Source organism: Heterocephalus glaber, unplaced genomic scaffold, assembly GCF_053883595.1.
Source record: "Heterocephalus glaber isolate CG9 unplaced genomic scaffold, H.glaber_assembly_v1.0 deba00001773, whole genome shotgun sequence".
NCBI classification, from domain to species: Eukaryota; Metazoa; Chordata; class Mammalia; order Rodentia; family Bathyergidae; genus Heterocephalus; species Heterocephalus glaber.
The window spans coordinates 6,418,960-6,436,148 of NW_028258463.1; the positions used below are offsets into that span (position 1 = coordinate 6,418,960).

The 17,189-nt window shown below is 58.4% G+C and overlaps 1 protein-coding gene across 34 annotated transcripts in view; it reads right to left on the minus strand.

The window, feature by feature from the left end:
• The window catches only part of Cacna1g (calcium voltage-gated channel subunit alpha1 G), a 58,516-nt gene that overhangs the window by 11,882 nt on the left and 29,445 nt on the right, over positions 1–17,189 (minus strand). For 8 of the 34 annotated variants that reach the window (XM_004859712.3, XM_004859706.3, XM_004859702.3 and 5 more), the window contains 13 exons: positions 14,584–14,652; positions 13,124–13,208; positions 12,846–13,039; positions 10,714–11,145; positions 9,856–9,956; positions 9,591–9,714; positions 7,951–8,019; positions 7,612–7,796; positions 6,932–7,058; positions 5,646–5,771; positions 4,708–4,797; positions 4,069–4,261; positions 2,283–2,336 (listed from right to left, as the gene is read on the minus strand). In XM_004859712.3, the coding sequence (XP_004859769.2) occupies positions 2,283–2,336; positions 4,069–4,261; positions 4,708–4,797; positions 5,646–5,771; positions 6,932–7,058; positions 7,612–7,796; positions 7,951–8,019; positions 9,591–9,714; positions 9,856–9,956; positions 10,714–11,145; positions 12,846–13,039; positions 13,124–13,208; positions 14,584–14,652 (1,849 nt within the window). Of the gene's footprint in view, positions 1–2,282; positions 2,337–4,047; positions 4,262–4,707; positions 4,798–5,645; positions 5,772–6,931; positions 7,059–7,611; positions 7,797–7,950; positions 8,020–9,590; positions 9,715–9,855; positions 9,957–10,713; positions 11,146–12,845; positions 13,040–13,123; positions 13,209–14,583; positions 14,653–17,189 lie in introns of all 34 variants that reach the window. The other 26 variants (XM_004859722.3, XM_004859718.3, XM_004859709.3 and 23 more) reach the window with 5 other exon arrangements.

Here is a 17,189-nt window from a genome sequence, read left to right on the forward strand (position 1 = left end):
CAAGATGCCTTAGGCGAGGAAGACACCAGAGTCAGACAGAGGGCAGAAGGACACCAGGCCCCTAGCCAGGCGGGGCGAGAGGGAGCTGTGAGTGACAGCAACAGGCGCAGTGAGTTAGTAGGGGGTCATTGGGAGCCCAAGGCACAGCCAGGGCAGGGGTTGGCAAAGGACAGTGACAGGGAGAGAATGGAAGGCAGGGTCACTCCCCAGGACATGGGTCCCCCAGCAGAGGCCTTGCCTTTGGCTGCTGTGGGTCCTACCCTGGGGAAGGATAGAGGGTGAGTGGAGGTGGCTGCCACAGGTGGCTAAGGAGGACCAGGCTGGCCTGGTCCCCCAACAGCCCCAAGTGTCTGGTCAGGCCTGTTCCCCGGGAAATCAGACTCTTCCCTTCTGCCTTGCCCTGGGTCTGGTGGCCCAGGATGCTGTGGTGCCCAGGTTTGATTCCCAGCAGCCCCAGGCTGGGACGTTGACTTTGTCCCCTGTCTCCCCGAGAACTGATTGGAAATGCAGACCACTAGGAGCACTTGGCTGGGGCCTAGGAATCCACATGTAAGCTCTCTGGCCATTCTGATGTATACTGCAGTCTGGAGAGCTCTGAGTTAGACCCTCCTGGGAAACCCAGATCCTGGGAAGAGGGTTATGGGATGTTCTTTACCCCTGTTCAAGATCCCTGGGTCCTTGCTAACAGCCAGGAAAACTAACACATGTCCAACAGCATCAGGGCAGAAGACTCAAAATCCGAGTGCGGGTTGAAAATACACAGTATTTGTGCAGTCAGTGTGTCATATCTTGGGGGCCGTGAGCCTGCACGTGTTGATTCAAGGGACAACCAGTATGACGGAGACCTTCGTGGGCCAGCCTGGGCCTAGGGTGGTGTTTTGAGGTGAGCATAAGGGTGAGCACACTTTAGCCCACAGCCCCAGTGACTCATAAGGGAAAAGCTGAAGATCACTTCCTCCCCTCTACCCCTCACCCCCTGACACTTCAAGGGTTCACAGAACAGCCTGACACAGAGATGTGGGGACCCCCACAACCCAGACACAAACCAACCAGAGCCTCCTGAGCCCCCAGAGAAATGGTCTCTCAATGCCGAATACATAGCTCAGCACCCTGGGGACAGGAGGTGTGGATCTGCCCAGGGCAACAGGAATGACTGACTGGATGAAGGCTCAGAGGCCCCCCTTGAACAGGCCCCTGTGCCCCCTAAGATCGGTGGCCCAACACCATCAGAGCGGTGCCTGGCCAGCTGGGACAATGGAAAGAGTAGAGAGTGAGACAGCAAATCGTTCCCATCGCAGTCCAAGCCCTGGGCAGCCTCAAGAGACAGCCATTCGAGGGTCCTTTGGTTCTTTGCAGTATTTCTAAAAGCTTAGAAGAACCAGACATTTGCCTGTGTTAAGACTCCACAGGCTAATTTAAAGGCAAAATGGTCTTTTTTTGCCATCTTTCAATGTGTAACCTTCTGCAGCTCAGAAACTCTGATTAGCAATTAGATGCGCCTTTGATTAGTAAAATCATTGAAACAGAGTCCTTATTGAAGTGCTGTTAACTTCAGAGGCAATCTTTCAAATTGTGGGGTCTGCAGGAGGAGGTGCTAAGGCGGATCTGGAGGACAGATAGCTTGGGAGCCACCAGTGGAGACACCAGGGGGTGTGACAAGGCCCCACAGCCCCGTCACAGACTCTGATCCTCCAAGCCTCCGCTGGGGACCTGTGTGGGGGGCCCGGGGGAGCCAGGGGAGGGCAGGTGGCACTGGGAGGCCTTCCCAGGGACACAGCTCTTGGAGATAAGGGCTTGACTCACTCCCAAGCATTTCGGGTTTTTGGAAGAAGTGTGTGGCCAACTCAGGCCTTCGGTTCCCAATTCCTCCTGTTTGTAGCAATGACTTGGCCACCACGGTTACTTGACTATTAATGAGCCGGTTCAATTATTCTTCATTACATTTTTAAGACAAATCCTTCTCTCTGCTCCTCTCATCCTGCTCCCTCCGATCAAAGTCTCCCCTTCAGACAAGAGGAGATGGAGACATTTGCGGAGCAGGGAAGGGGGGCAGGGAGGAGACAGCAGCAGGCCAGGGGCTCTGCCGGGAGGGAGCCTTCAGCAGAGGCTCCCCACTTAGCATAGGTCTGCACCATGACGGAAAGCCCAGTGCTTCAGCCCCTGCCCTCTTGGGGGCCCCAGGGACCTTTAGCTTTGCACCCCAGAGGACAGAACCAAGGAGCCATGGAGAGGGGCAAAGAGCACTTCCCCACACGCATGAACCCACGCCCCAGACGCAGTACCTGACGCAGCGCTGGCTGAGCTGCCGGAAGCAATTACATCGTCCAGCATTAGATCTAAAAGAACGAAACATGACATTGGTCATTGGCTGGCCCAGGTGCGCTGGGCAGGGCCCCTCACAGCTGGCTCCCCCTCAGCTCTGATCCTCATTTTGCCTACAAATGGGGTACGCTGAGCACGGGTGGCTGGCTCTCAATTACAGCCCCAAATTGGGAGACACGGGGCACTTGAGGATAACTAATGATTCAGCCAGCTCGCTGGGGTCACAGAGGGGAGGGAAGGCCCTGGGAGGGGCAGGCGGCCTGTCCCCAGAACAGATGCCTTCTCTTGCTGCACTACGGCCTCAGCTGCACCTGAGCAGCGCCAGACCCCAGAAGGAGGAGTCAGCTGCCCGGGCGGGGGCCATGGTACCTCCTGCCAAAAGAATCCCATCTGCAGATGCCCCTTGGAGGGAGGTAGCCCTCTTGGAGGGGTGCAGGGTACACGGAGAAGGGGTGGAATGGTGGGGACAATGCACTCACTAAGGTTTGGACTCAGTGGGGAAGCCAAGACTGGATCCCTAGCCTGGAGCCAGACTGGGGTCTTGGGGGCTGGTGGAGGGACACAAGCACAGAGAACCGAACTGCCCATGGCTGCCCGAGGCCCTCCTGGAGCAGCACCCTCCCCTGGAAGAGAGCACTGGGCCTGCCCCCCACCCCGTGTGACTCCCACACTCTCCCCTTTCCTCCGGGTGCCTGTCACAGGCCAAGGGCAGAGAGGTCCCCACAGCCCTGACTCGCCTAGTGGTACTCACTTTTCCACACACCACCAGGAAAACGCAGAGCCCTGCACGCGTCTTAGCGGCGGAGGGAAGACGGCTTGTGAGAGGGTGGACAGAGGAAGGGAAACCCACAGAGCAAACAGGGACAGACACAGAGATACAGAGGCTGGGAGGGATGTGGGCTGTGGCGGAGAGGGAGACTGGGTAACAGAGACAGGAGCCCGGACAGCCGGCTGGGAGCCAGGCGCTCCTGCACCTGCAGCCGAAGCACCACAAACAGTGGCTCCTGCCCGCCGCTCCACACACACCCTGCTTCCCAGGCCCAGGGTGTCTTTTCCCGCCACCCCAGCACCTCTGTGACATGGAGGCACAAGGAGGGATGGCACAGGGCTCACCCACCCCATGCACCAGATGCTGGGGCCACAGGAGAGGGACTGAGGGTCAACATAAGCCAGGGGGAGTTTTCTTTTTCTTTTTCTTTTTAAATTTTAGCAAAGGCCCTGGGCCCAGGGTCAGGGTAGTTTTGTTGGACCTAGGGAGGGAGAGCTGAGCTGCTGTCCCTTTTGCCGGTCCTGCTCAGATCTTGCTCAACAGCTACTGGACTAGGCAGCCACAGCGTCAAGACGCTTGCTGGGCAGCCCTGGGCTGGCACCTGTGCCCATCCCGAGTCACTGCACACTAGCACGGGCCAATGTGGCAGCAGGTTTCCAAGCCCTGAGGCTCCTCTGAGAGTCGAGATGAGAGGCCGTGCGCCAGCTCTCACCTGGGGAGCATGAGGCTGAGACCCGGGGAGCCCACTGGGGGGGCAGTGCCCTCACCCCTGGGGCTGACCGGGTCTGCTCCGTGCGGGCTCCAAAGGCGGACATGCTGCTGGGCAGAGGAGATGAGGAAGGAGGTGGGAGCAGCTTCTCCCCGCCCCCGGCCTCAGCCCCGCCCCAGCCCCCAGCCCCCTGCAGTCGCAGGCCAAGGTCAAGCGCGACCCAGAGAGATGTTGGAAGACTACCGACCGGCCATCTGCTTCTCCTTACTCCTTCTCTTTTTCTCCAGTCTCTTCAGCCGCTTCTCCTCTCGCCGCCGCGCCTCCTCCTCCTCCTGGTGCTGCCGGCACTTGTGGAAGTTCTCCACCACCACACCCACAAACATGTTCAGGACGAAGAAGGCCACAATGAGCAGGAACGAGATGAAGTAGAGCAGCATCCAGGGATTGTGGTTCATGATGGGCTGGCAGGAGCAGGAAGGGTAGGCGGAGGCATCAGCCCGAGGCTGAACCGTCTTGGGCGCTGCCTGTGTGCAGGGCCTGGGTGAGGCACGGACCCTGCGGGTTTGGTGTTAGGCAGTAGGGAGGGGTGGGGATGGGCAAAGGAGAGCTGATATTCTCCACCCGTCCACACGCTGCTGCCTGGAGGGGACACCAGCCCAGGGCCCCTAGGACTTAGGACTTTCCTGAGGAGCTGGATTTCCATGTCAAGTTCACCGATTTTTAAGTGTTCATCACTAATTCCAAAAAATGTAAATGTGCTGCAGGCCAATAAAACACAGGCAGATCTGGCTCCCAGGGCAACTAGTCACAGCCCTGCTGTGAGCGGTGAGCCTCTCTGATGGCACTCTTTGTGGCCAGTGCTTGCACTGCTGCCCTTGACATCCGCTCCTGCCCACCTCAGCCTCACCTGCTGGTCCACGCCCACAGCATCCAACCCGTCGTACATGATATCCACCCAGCCGTCCTTGGAGGCCAGCACGAACAGGGACATCAGGGCCTGCGGGGAGGGGGCCAAGGAAACAGGAGAAGGTGATAGGCCACCTGACATCTAGAATCTGTGGCTAGACCAGCCTCCACCTGGCACCAGAGCATCTCCTGGTAGCAGCTTTGGGGTGTCTAGCCCTTGGGAGGTCAGGCTGGGGTCATACTCCAGTCCCCAGGAAGACTCTCTGTCCCAGGGCTCCATGGCTGACCCAAACCCGTGAGAGATGACCACAATGTCTGACCTCAGCCAGGTAGGGAAAGGGACCCCAGAGCCCTGGGAATCCAGACACCGCCAAATTAAGTGAGCTACTTCACCTTTCACATTTCTATGTCTGCAGATGTAGAGTGAAAAGAAACTGTCTTGACAATATGCAGCCAACCATGTAAGCAAACACAAACACCCTTGCTTTGTACCCTTACCCTAAGGACAAGGAGATATTATTATGACCCCATTCACCAGCTGGTGAAACCGAGGCCCTGGCAGGCCAGCTGCCCAAGGTCACTGGGCTGACAGATGGTGCTCATTTGACAAATGATTCACATTCAGGCTGCCTGCACCTATTCTGATGTGTGCTTGCTTCTCTGCCGTGTGGCACGGTGGCCCTAGGTGAGTCCTCATGCTCTGGGAGCCCACAGGTCTCGGTCTTTGGTGGGGGTAAAGGCCCTGTGGGCTTACTGGCTGGAGCGCACAGGATGGACTGAGCCCGGTGACCAGCTGGTGGTTAGACAGCCAGGGGCAGATCTCTATGCTTGCCCATGTCTCCAACCGAGTGGGTATGTCTCATTCAGTGTGATGGACTTGTCCCCCCGCCCCAGGCTCCTTCCACCACCCACCGCCCCACCTCCAAGCCTGGGGCTCACCTGGCCAAGGTTGTCAAAGTTGTACTTGTGCCGGACCCACCGGTAACTGGCCTCAGCACAGTCCGACTTGTTGGTGATGTTCCTGGTGTCCTCGCCCTGGCACACAAAGAACTTCCCTTTGAAGAGCTGGAAGCACACATATGCCAGGGACAGAGAGAAGTGAGCTGTGATCTCAGAAAACCAGGACTCCCCAGCCCACCCACAGGGTCTGGGCACACCCTGGATGGGGGGCACTTAGGTCTGGGGTCAGTCAACCTCACTGCAGAGGTGCCCAGTAGGTGGCCGAAAAGGGGATGGAATCCAAGACTGTCTGGAAAGTTCACCCCATTCCAGTATAGACCAGGCCATGATGGCGGGGGGGTGGGGTGGGAAGTGACTGGGGGGAAAGGAGGGTCAAAGGCCTGAGTGAGCTGCTTGGGACAGACCTAAGCCCACTGGAAGAGCCCCAGGACTAGGCTCAACAATAGCTGCTCTCCCAGGAGGCTGGGAGGTGGGGAGGGGCGGGCTCCCTGAGGGCCCTGTGTGTGGCGGAGGGTCCAGCAGAGAGGCTCCACACAGCTTTGCCAGACGCAGTCTGGTCCCTGGAGCTGCTGAATTTCTAGGAAACCCTGGGACAGCCCTTCCCCAGGGCACAGTGGACATCCTGGGAACCATAGGAAGAAGGGAGGGGACGGGAGCGGTAGCCACCGGGAGCTCCCACGCTACCCCAACTGTCAGCAGTCTGCCCCGAAGCTGGAGCTGGGACACTGAAAGATGAAGACAGGGTGGAGGGGCTCCCCGGCCCCCTGAGGTGTCTGCTGAATCCTGCAGGCAGCTCTGGCTCTTTTTCCTCCAAAGCCAAGTTTCCTCCCTGGACCAGAAGCCAGGATTCCCCAGCAGCCCCCACTTCCTCCCTTGTCTGGGGTCTGCGCCCGGCCTGCCAGCACGCCGCTAACCTGGCCCAGCTGTCTGGGCTCTGGATCCCCAGGCCTGGCATGTAGCCCGCCCTGCTCGTGGGGAAGGAAGGGAGGAGATCCTGGAGTCGGGGCGCAGGCCAGCATCTGTGCTGGGAGTGTGCCGGGGGCAGGGACAGCAGCCTGCGGCTTCCATGGGCCTGGAGCTTCTCTGAGGCCAAGTCCCCTTTGGGTTCCCTGGAGGCTAAGAGATCTGAGGCCTAAGACCTAGGAGGAAGGGCTCCTGCTAATTCCTTTCTGGATGATGGCGGCAGCAGCTTGAACCTCGGAACCAAGAGGAGAGGAGTCCTAGTCCTCAGGCTTTCCAGGACAGACCCCCAGACCCCGACACACCTGCACCCCCAGGATGCCAAAAATGATGAAGAAGGCACAACAGATGACCACGATGTTGCCGATGGGCTTCAGGGAGGACATCAGCGTCTCCACCACTAGCTTCAGCCCCTGGGCCCGGCTGATTACCCTGGGGAGTGCAGCGAGGAGGGTGAGAGGGGTTCCCGCCCCGCTCCCAGCCCAACCTTGGCCATTTCCCTTTCGGGGTCCTCCTCTCGGCTCCCCAACCTTCACTGTGCAGAACAGAGTCCTCTCTTCAGGAGACCCCCGCCATGAAGCCCCTGAGCCCTGAGCCCTCCAGACAGGTTACAGAGATCCCCATTCCCAGGACAGCAAATGTATTCCCTGGTCAGGCTGGGAGCGGGGAGGACCCCTAAGAATCATGTGTGGCCCCTCATGGGGTGGGGACCCCCCAGGGAAGCCACGGGGACCCTGTCGGTGGCCTCTTATGGTGCCCCAAACAGGGCTGTGGTCACAACACATCCATCATCACACAAGGTGGCCCTGAGGCTGTGTCACTTGGGAGAGAAGGAGGGTCAACAAGATGTCTTGGAGGGAAATCACCACAGCCATGATTCGGGTGTCATCTGCGGTCCTGGGGGTGCTGGCTGTGGGAGGTGTCCCCGAGGTGGCCACCTTATGGGGAGGGGACTGCAGCAGCTGCTGGGCAGAGTGGGGGTCACCTGAGCGGGCGCAGGGTCCGCAGGAGCCGCAGCACCCTCAACATGCCCAGGATCTTGGTGCCGCTGTCAGAGACCATGGACACCAGGATGTCGATGACGGAGATGAGCACCAGCAGCCCATCCAGCACATTCCAGCTGCTTCGAAGGTATGCCTGCTCCCCGAAGCACCAGCCCAGCGCCACCACCTGGGGGCCACAGCCACCCGTCACCAGCCACCCTCCCTGCAGTCCCCAACCCTCCCTGCACTGCAGCTGGCCCTCCCACCCTCCCCCAGCTCCACGGTCTCCACGCCCACCGGGAAGCAGGGGGCCCAAACCAGTGCCGATGGCCTGCCGTCACCTTCACTGTCATTTCAGCCAGAAAGACTGCGGTGAAGATGTAGTTGGAGAGGGTCAGGAAGATGCGTTCCTGGAGGAGAGACGAAGGTGCTGCCCACCAAGACCCCTTGGCGTGGGCCATGTTTGCACATGGAAGCTAAAATCAGCTTCAAGCATTCGACACAGAGAGATGAGCTGCACCCTGCACGACAACATGGACAGTTCCCCCAGACTCTGTCTCCATCCCTGTCACACACACACAAGGTGCAGCCCGCGTGGACAGTCTTGTCCTTGTCCCAGAGCACAATCTCCCCTACCACATGGCCTGGAGGAGACACGCTCTGCACCACAGTGCTGTTGTCCAAGCCCCAAATCCCAGGCCCAATTCCCTGACTCCTCCTTGAAGCTGGAGCAGGATTTAATGTGCTCTCTGACCCCCCCTGCCATGCTACCTCCTTCCGTTTTCCTACCCTGTGCCCCAGAAACAAATCGAGGCAGGCACACTGGGGCCCTGGGTACAGATGATAGTGCCTCCTGGGGCACCATCGTTGTGCCAGGCATGGATGGTGCAGTGCCTGTGAGCTGAGGCCATCCCTGGTGGCCAAGAGGGGCCTGGAGGTGGCTGGAGGTGGCTGGCAACGTGAGTGTGAGTGTGCAGGCTGGAGAAAGGGCAGGAGAGAAGCAGGCGTGGTCGGAGCCCGAGGGGCGGAGTAGGAAGGTGGGGACAGTGACAGAGAGCTTGGCACAGGGCCTGGGAGCTGGCGAGGTCCAGCAGGGGGCCCCCAGTGCAGGCCCACACTCACCCACCTAGGTCCGGGCCGGCCCCTCCATTCCTGGGGCTCCCTGCAGCCCCACCCCGGCCTGGCTGGAGCCCACCCTAATGGAAAACAGAAGCCCCGGCAGCTCTGAAATCCAAACAATAATGTGGGAGGCAGCGAGGAGGGGTGAAGGGGGAACCTCAGGCCACCTCCAAGCTAGTGCTGCAAAATGCCATGGGGGGAAACAGGACCACTCCCACTCACCCTTCTAGGCCCAAATTGCTGCCAGTGGGAGGAGCCGAGACGCCAGGCTGGGAAGAGACAGCTCCCAGAACCAGATGGGCCCTTCCCACAGAGGTGAGGACTGGCCGGGACTTGGGCTTTCGGCCTCTTGTGCCCTTCTGGGAAGGACTGAGTTCAAAGCCAAGCAGAAGTGACCAATGTCCCCCTCCATGGCACCAGAAAACCTACTTGTTTGTGACCTGGCAGGGCCCCAAGGAGCAAAGAGCAGCTTCCTTGCCCTGCTGTGCAGCACTCCCAGGCGGCCTGGACGAGCTCCTCCCAGTAGCATCCCTGGCCTCGCTGTGGGCAGGACCTGTCTAGGCTGCACGGCCCAACACTACGGGACTCGTACACATGCCCGCCCCACAGGAGAACACACCTGGGGTGCAGCAGGGCACCCACTGAGGCTGGTGTGTCAACATAAGGTAAACCAAGGCAGGAAAGGACACAGGAGGCATCTTGGGGGGCCAGGAGGAAGGGCTGGAGTCCAAGAGACCTGAGGGTAGGCTGGCTACCCGGGCCTGCTCGCCTCCCTGGCTGGCTCTGAGCTGAGTGCTAACTCAGGAGGGGGCCTAGCATCGAGCAGGAGCCCACAGCTGTTTTTACAGTCCTGGTGACTCACAGCGCTGTGGGGGTCGATTTTGGGGCGCTCCATGGCAATGGTGATGCAGTTGAGGAAGATGATGACGAGGACCACATGGTCGAACATCTTGTGGGTGATGATCCGGTGACACAGAAGGCGGAACCTGCTCCGGGTGGGGGGGGAGGCGTCACCTGCAGTGCAGTCCCTGCAGGGCCCTCCCAGCCCGAGGCCTCAGCTCACACCCCGCTTCCAGCACCCCTGGGTAGCACCGCGGGGGCACAGGCCAGGGCCCCTTCCCCACTACCTTGACTGGGGAGGGAAGATGTAGGCTGACCAGGAGTCTCGCTCACGGCAGCAGGCGGGCAGCCGGGCGCGGATCCACGCCCGGATTCGTTCCCCTTTGCTCTGCAGAAGAAACCCTAGGGCATGAGCAGGACCAGGCTTCCAGACCCTGGCCTGGTCCAGCACCGCCCACAGCAGAGCCTTTATTCTCTTCCTTTAGTGCCAAACCCGCCTGGCTCCAAGCCACGCGGCGCCCCGTCCTGAGCAGCATCCCATCTGCCCCTCCTTCCCTGCACCCCCTGCCCAAGCCCTCTGCTCCTCCCACCCTGCTCCAGCCCAGCCCCTGCCGGTCCCCCGCTGAGCTTGGGAGCCACATCAGTTATTAAACATCATACTCATCACAGCTGTCTGTGCAGAGCACCTGGGCAGAGGAGACGCTGGTCCCTCTCCTCACGTGCTAACCCCGCATCCCAGGTCCCCGTGCCCATCCCCGGGGCAGAGCGGGTGGTGAGGGGCTGGGGGGGATAGGTGAGGACAGGCTGGAAGTTAAGGCTTGTGACAGGGTCCAGAAGAGAAGGGGGACGGGAGGGACGTCAGTTTAGAGAGATGAGTGATGGGTCTTTCTGAGTCACAGGGGCAGGGCCATGAAAGATTCATACACAGCTGCCCGAAACCGTTCGCATCCACCAAGGACGGCAGTGTCATAGCCCCAGGCATGACAAGGACCTGGGCTCAGCAGGGCAGTGGGCTGGGGGGAGAAAGGAGCTGCTTAGATGTCCCCCGGGCTCGGAACCCTAGCTCCCTTGTCTCTGCCAGATGCGCACAGCTGCCCTTTCTCAAGGTCGGTCAGCAGGGGTCACTGTGCCCACGCGGGCCTCACCAGGTTGCCCTCGTCATCGCCGTCATCGCCGTCCAGTGCGGGGTCATCAGGCCGCAGGGCACGGGCCAGGCGCCCGGAAGCTGACTTGCCGTTGCAGTCCTGGTGCTCGGAGGCAGAGCTCCGGCCGCTGGCTGTGAGGTGCAGCCCGGGCACCTGCAGCGTGTCTGGCAGGTCGAAGGAGCTCTTGGCCTCCCGCTCCAGGGAGCCCCTGGGACGACAGTCACTGCCTGCAGGGCTGGCCCGCTCCTCCTCCGAGCTCTCATCCTCGTCCTGGCTTTCCCGGCCCTCACCAGAAAGCAGAGACCTCCGCTCCCCGCTGGGGCTGCGGCGCTTCAGGCTCGGGGCTCGGCTCAGGCTGTTGCGGCTCGAGCGCCTGCTGGTCCAGCTGCTGGCTGCACTCCAGGGGCTGTGTGGGGAGCTGCGGGTGCTGGGCTGCGGAGTGAGCAGAGGAGGCGGGACCTCAGCAGGGATGCACGGCCCTGCACCCCTCAGTGTACCCCTGTCCTGTGGCCTCCCTGGCATGTGGCTGAGTGCAGAGGTGTGAGCAGGAGCCTCTGGCCTGGGTTCAGATCCTGGCTCTCACTCCATTCGGCTGTGACTCAAGGGAAGTTATTACACCTCTCCGCACCTCTGTTTCCTTGTGTGTAAAGTAGACATACAGTAGCACTTGCCCTTCATTTAGTTGGTGAGAGAAGTATCATCGCTGAGAGGCAGCATAAAATAACAGCAAGAAGAAACTCAACTCAATAGCAAGAAAACAATCCAATTGAGCAAAGGAGCTGAACAGATATTGCTCAAAAGACAGAAATGGCCAACAGGCATATATAGAAAAAAGTTTGACATCACTGATCATCTGGGAAATAAAAATTAAAACCACAATAAGAGGTCACTTCACACCTGTCAGGATGGCTGTTATCAAAAAGGATGCGGAGAAAACGGAACCCTGTACACTTTGGTGGCCGTGTAAATTAGTGCAGCCATTATGGAAAATAGTACGGGGGTCCCTCAAAAAACTAAAAATGGAACAATTATATGATACAGCAATCCCACAACTGGATATATGTATGTATATACAAAATATATATTATATATGTATATATCATATAATATACATTTGTACATATAAAATATATTTATAATAGTTATAATATATATAAGAACATCCATGTTCATTGCCATACTATTCACAATACAAGGTATGGAATATGGTGTGTACACAAGGTGCAAATAATGGAAGACTATTCAGCCTTTAAAAAGGAGATCCTGTCATCTGCATTAAGATGGGTAGACCTGGAGGATTATTATTATGCTGAGTGAAATAAGCCATGCAGTGGCAGATATTGCAGGACCTCACTTGCATGTGGAATCTGCAACACTTAGGGAAGCAAAGAGAAGAAGGGTGATTTGCAGGGGCCGAGGGGATGAAAATGGGGAGACGCTGGTCAAAGGGCACCAAGTTTCAGCAAGACAGGAAGAACACATTTCTGAGATTTACTGCTACCATGATGATGAGAAAATGATGAGGTGATGCATATGTTAGTTAGCTTGATTTAATCATGCCATAATGTATACATATATCAAAGCACCACATTTTATCCCATAATTAGATGGAATTATTTGTCAATTAAAAACGCACTCTTAAACATTTTTTAAAAATGCACAAAACGTGAGGGCGTGGGCTGTGACACCAGCCCCCTGGACTAACAGGCTGGCTCTGTCACTGGCCTCAGCCATCTGCAAAATGGGGCTGAGGATGGCCCTCACCCCACAGTGCAGTGAGAGTTAGATGCATCCAGAGCACTCACAAGCAATGTCTGCCAAAAATCAGGGACTAGATGAGGGCTGTTAGGCATGAAGGAAAGAGGGGCACCTGGCCCCATTTCACAGAAGAGGCTCTGAGAGGTTAAGAGGTTGAGCCTTGCTCACGGTCACACAGCGAGGGGACAGCAGAGACAGGATCAGCGCCCTGCTCTTTCTCCTCCATGGCTGGGGCCCTTCGCTCACCAGCACAGCCAGCCCTGACACCAGGCCCTGTCCAGCCCCTGGCCTGGGGCTGTGCCCTTGGACAGCCGTCCCTCTTCCTCCTGTCCTCCCAGTGTCTGCCACCGTGGGCACCCACAAGCACCCCCTACCGGTGACTTCATCTCGTGGGCGGCCCCAGGCTCGGCGGACCCGCTGCTGCTGGTGCGGCAGGACCCGGAGCCCAGCGCCTCGCCCAGGCCCGTGCTGGAGCTCTTGGGCAGCGACATGGGGGTGGCGGCCGTGTGGATGATGAGCGGCGGCAACAAGCTCTTATGCAGCTCCGGGTGCTGGCCCAGGGACACCACTGCACAGGGATGAGAGGATGAGAGCCTGAGTCCACTCAGGGCTGGCCGAGGGCCAGGACCGGGCCCCCAGGATAGGTACTCACGGGCCAAGCGCTTCTTCCCATCCCCGTCACCATCCACGCTGGGTGAGAAGAAATCGGGTTCGGACTCAGACTTGGTGGCATCTCCCTAGGGTTGGGAAGCAGCAGGCCGTCAGGCTCTTGGCCAGACAGGGGCCACTGAGATGGACTGAGGACTCCCTGTCCTCACACGCACACACCACATAGAGGCCACGGGATCAGCAACCACGGCACGAGGCATGCACCGGTGCGGGCCACACCACCCAGGCCCAGGGCCCCGGTGTCACACTTCAGAACAGGCCACACCTCACCCGATGCCACCGCACAGCACAGCCAGCCTGGCTAGAACGGCACCACAGCTGGCTTCGGGGAGAAGGGCTGAGTGGGCAGGCAGGTGGCACAGGCAGAGGAGCTGGGTCCTGGGTGAAGTGGTCATGAAAACTTCAATTCCAAAAGTCCACAGGAGGCCCCTGCCTTCCTTCTGTCCCACTCGTCCCAAGAGCCTCGGACTCAAAGATCCCAAAAGGAAACTGGAAGACCCCGGCCACTGCAGCTCAGCCACGGATGCCACTTGAGACCCTCTGCTTCTACTCCCACCTTCTCTGGCCCCGTTTTGACTTCTCTCCTTGTCTCTAGGATAGTTTTTTCTTCCTTCTTAGCAGGTCAGTAGGTTCCCCAGTAATTACACACTTCTCCTTAAGAAGTTATTAAAAAATACTTGATTGCTACTTTTGATAAGGACATAAATATTGGGTAATTGGCATCTCAGGGGATCATTTTTATTAACTCAGTTTACATCCCTAACGAGGCCTTTAATTATCAAGTGGGATCTCCAGGGGGCTGCTTGGGATGCGTGGCACCATGGGGTCCCATGGGGATCCTGGCATTGCCCTCAATTCCAGTGCCGGAGCAGGGAAGAGCAGGACACAGGCTTAGTGTAGGGGCTGAGGAGGGGATGCTTGAACGACCTGGGGCGACTCCAGAGATTCGGGAGTGGATTACAATTCTGGCCCACTTGATCCCCACCTCCTCCAGGGAATTGTCCTGAGCTGAGGCAGTCTGTGGGGTCTCCAATGGGGGCCCAGAGTGAGGGGTGAAAGAGAGAGGATGGGGTAGTGTTGTCCATGGCTGCAGTCTTGACCCCACTGAGCCTGGACATCTGGGGCTCTCTGGGACTCCAGAGTAGGTGCGCACAACCCTCCAGTGCACACACAGAGGAGTCTAAGTCCCTTCCTTCTCTGGCCTGGCAGGGACGGGAAGGTGCCCTTTGTGGGTTGATGGGGCCCAAGGCCAGGAGGCTCCTCCCTTCCATGTCCTCACCAGGGAAGGGACTTAAAATTGAAGCAAACCCCAAGACACCAATGGCCACCATGGCTATCACAGGTTGCACAGCAGCTGAGCACAAACGCGAGCACAGAGACACGGAGGCGGAGGAGTAGGGGACATGGGTGCGGGGGGCATGCAACTCAAGAGTGCGTACCTACCCCCTGGGAGTCGACAGGCAGCTGAATACAGCTTAACTGTCCACTCGCATCTTCCCGTTTGCTGATTTCCTACAGGGAGAGGGGGAGGCGGGGAGGGCCGCTGGTCACAAGCGCTCAGGCCTCTGAATATCAGCAGTGTCCAAAGAGCAAGGAGAGAAGAGGGGTACACACCCCACAGGGGAGAAATGAGAGACGCAGGGTGGGCAGGAAGTGGGACAAGACAGCCTTCCGGAATTCAACTCCAGGCCGCCAGACCAGAATGTATCTGAAGTGGGGACCCAGGCAAGGAAGGATCAAGCCCCCACTGTTCTTAATAACAACAGCTAACATGCATGGAGGGTGTGCGGGCAGCGTGCAACTGTTGTGGTCACACCAGCGTGCGTAGGAGGTGGGGCCGCTGGGACCATCTTAGGAAGAGGCACCTGAGGTCCGGAGAAGTTAGCAAAACTGCCTGAATTGTGCGTAGTAAGGGGTGGAGATGGGCCTTGAACCTGCATCCCCGGCTCAGGATACAGCTGCCCTCTCCCTGGCTCTGAGGCAGGGGTTGTGGGAACAGCAGGGAGGACCGGAAGGAGGAGCAGACAAAAGCCAAGATGAGGTCTCGACAAGGAGCGAAATCAGGCCTCATAATTTCTCACTCTCTCAGCCCAAGTGCCTTCAAGTCAGAACGGATCCAGCCACTCGGTGTGGAATGGGATGTGACAGGAACCCTGCCACGATGGCTGTGATGTTGTTTGGTATCAATTAATGGCCACACACAGGGCTCGCCGCCTGTTCATTTAATTAAGTGTGTGGATGATAAATATACAGGAATCCAGGGCACTGCCCCCTGTGAGTCAGGAAATCAACAGCCAGGCGGGATCTGTCTCCAGGGACCACCCCCTGCCCCTCTTGGCGTGGTGGCAGGGCCAGCAGGGGGCTACCCTTGAGGTTTCCTGCTGGCAGAGTCCACCAAGGTGGGAACAACCACCCCCTCCACCAAGGTGGATTGTCTTATCAGTGAAAACAAAACAAAACAAAATTCCAGGCCATCACCACAGCAAAGCCAGGCTCCCCTGCCAGACCACAGGGCCTCCTAGAACCCCAGAAAGGACAGGCAGGTGGTTCTGGAAGTGTCCAGGTCATGGAGATCGAATGACCCTGTCCCATCCATGCCACCACATGCAGAACAATGGAGCACAGGTCCAGCCCCCGACATGGGCATTTGGGGCTACCGTAGCTGCCCACCCCCACAGAAGGCTTGATCTCCAAAGGCTTCTCCATCCATAGCAATGAACATCCAGCCCAAGGCACCAGGTCCTGAGAGACACCCAAAAGGGCACCTCTGCTCCCAAGGTGGAGGAGGGTGTGGCCCCAGAGCCCTGGTCCACCCTCCACACTGGGACAGCTTGCAGGCTCCCAGTGGGGCCTGGGTGACCTGACCAGGCAGCTCCGTTCCCACACTCAGATGTCACTGCTGCCTAGCAACCAGCTGCACTCAATTTAACAAGGTGTTTTTGAAAGCCCAAGTGGTGAGGAGGGGCCCGTCTGTGCCGGGAATCCCCTGGACTACCGTGGTGGATGGGCAACAGCAAGGGAGAGAAACGGGCCCAGGGTGGTTTCCGTGTCCCCTACAGAGGCCCAGGAGGAATTTTTTGGAGGGGAGCTTAGCTTTTAGGAGCTACTATTTGGAGGGGGGCTAAAGGGACCCACCCCCACCTGGCTCCTCTTTCTGCAGGCAACTAGCAGGGCCCTGCAAGAGGCCATGGAGACCCCAGCTGTTGAGGGAGCCCTGTGACAGCTTTCAACTCTGCAGCCCCAGGGAAACCCCAAAGAAGTGTCCTGTTCCGGGGAAAGCTGGACGGCCCTCCTTCCCCGCAAGAGGCCTGGCAATCACCAAAGCCTCCCCAACCCCAGATGCCCTCACTGCCACCCAGCAGAGAGGAAATTTGATAATGGATAACTAGAGAATTAAAACGGAAGCGGGGAGAAAGGCTGGTGTGGGACTGATGCACCGCACCCCACCAGCCCAGCCTGGCCCACAGGGATGGCCCTCCCTCGTAAGGCCGAGAAGGAGCCGGAAAATAGATTTTTGTTTTTCCACCATGTGCCCAGTATTTATAGACCAGGCCGCAGCGGGAGTTTCCATCCGGGTCACCCAGAGAGAACTGGACCGAGCTTCTCCAGGCCTGACCTGGAGCATTTCTAGGTTGGGTCAGCACATCCTGTTTGAGGTACTGGGACACTGGCGTGGGTCTGGGGGCTCAGGCGGGAAGGAAGGCAGAGTTGGGGGAGAGGAAGAGGTGCGGCTTTTGGAGTGGAGGCTGGGCCCTGGCATGGCGGGGCAGGATCAATGTGAGTCAATATTAATTGATGACGCTGCTTGTGACGGAGGTGATGGAGCCTGGGCTGGAAATAGGACGCCTGTCTCTGCCATGCCTGCAGCTAATTGGGCTCATTTCTCACCCTGGGCAGCTCAGCCCTGCCTGGGTCCTGGCAGCATCTTCATCAGCTCAGCCTGCACTTGCATGACTTGCACACGAGTCTCCCACAGCCCCTGCCCAGAGGGTCCTCCTGTTGTCCCATAGGACACTTACACTCAGCATCCCACTGCCTGGTGGGCCTGA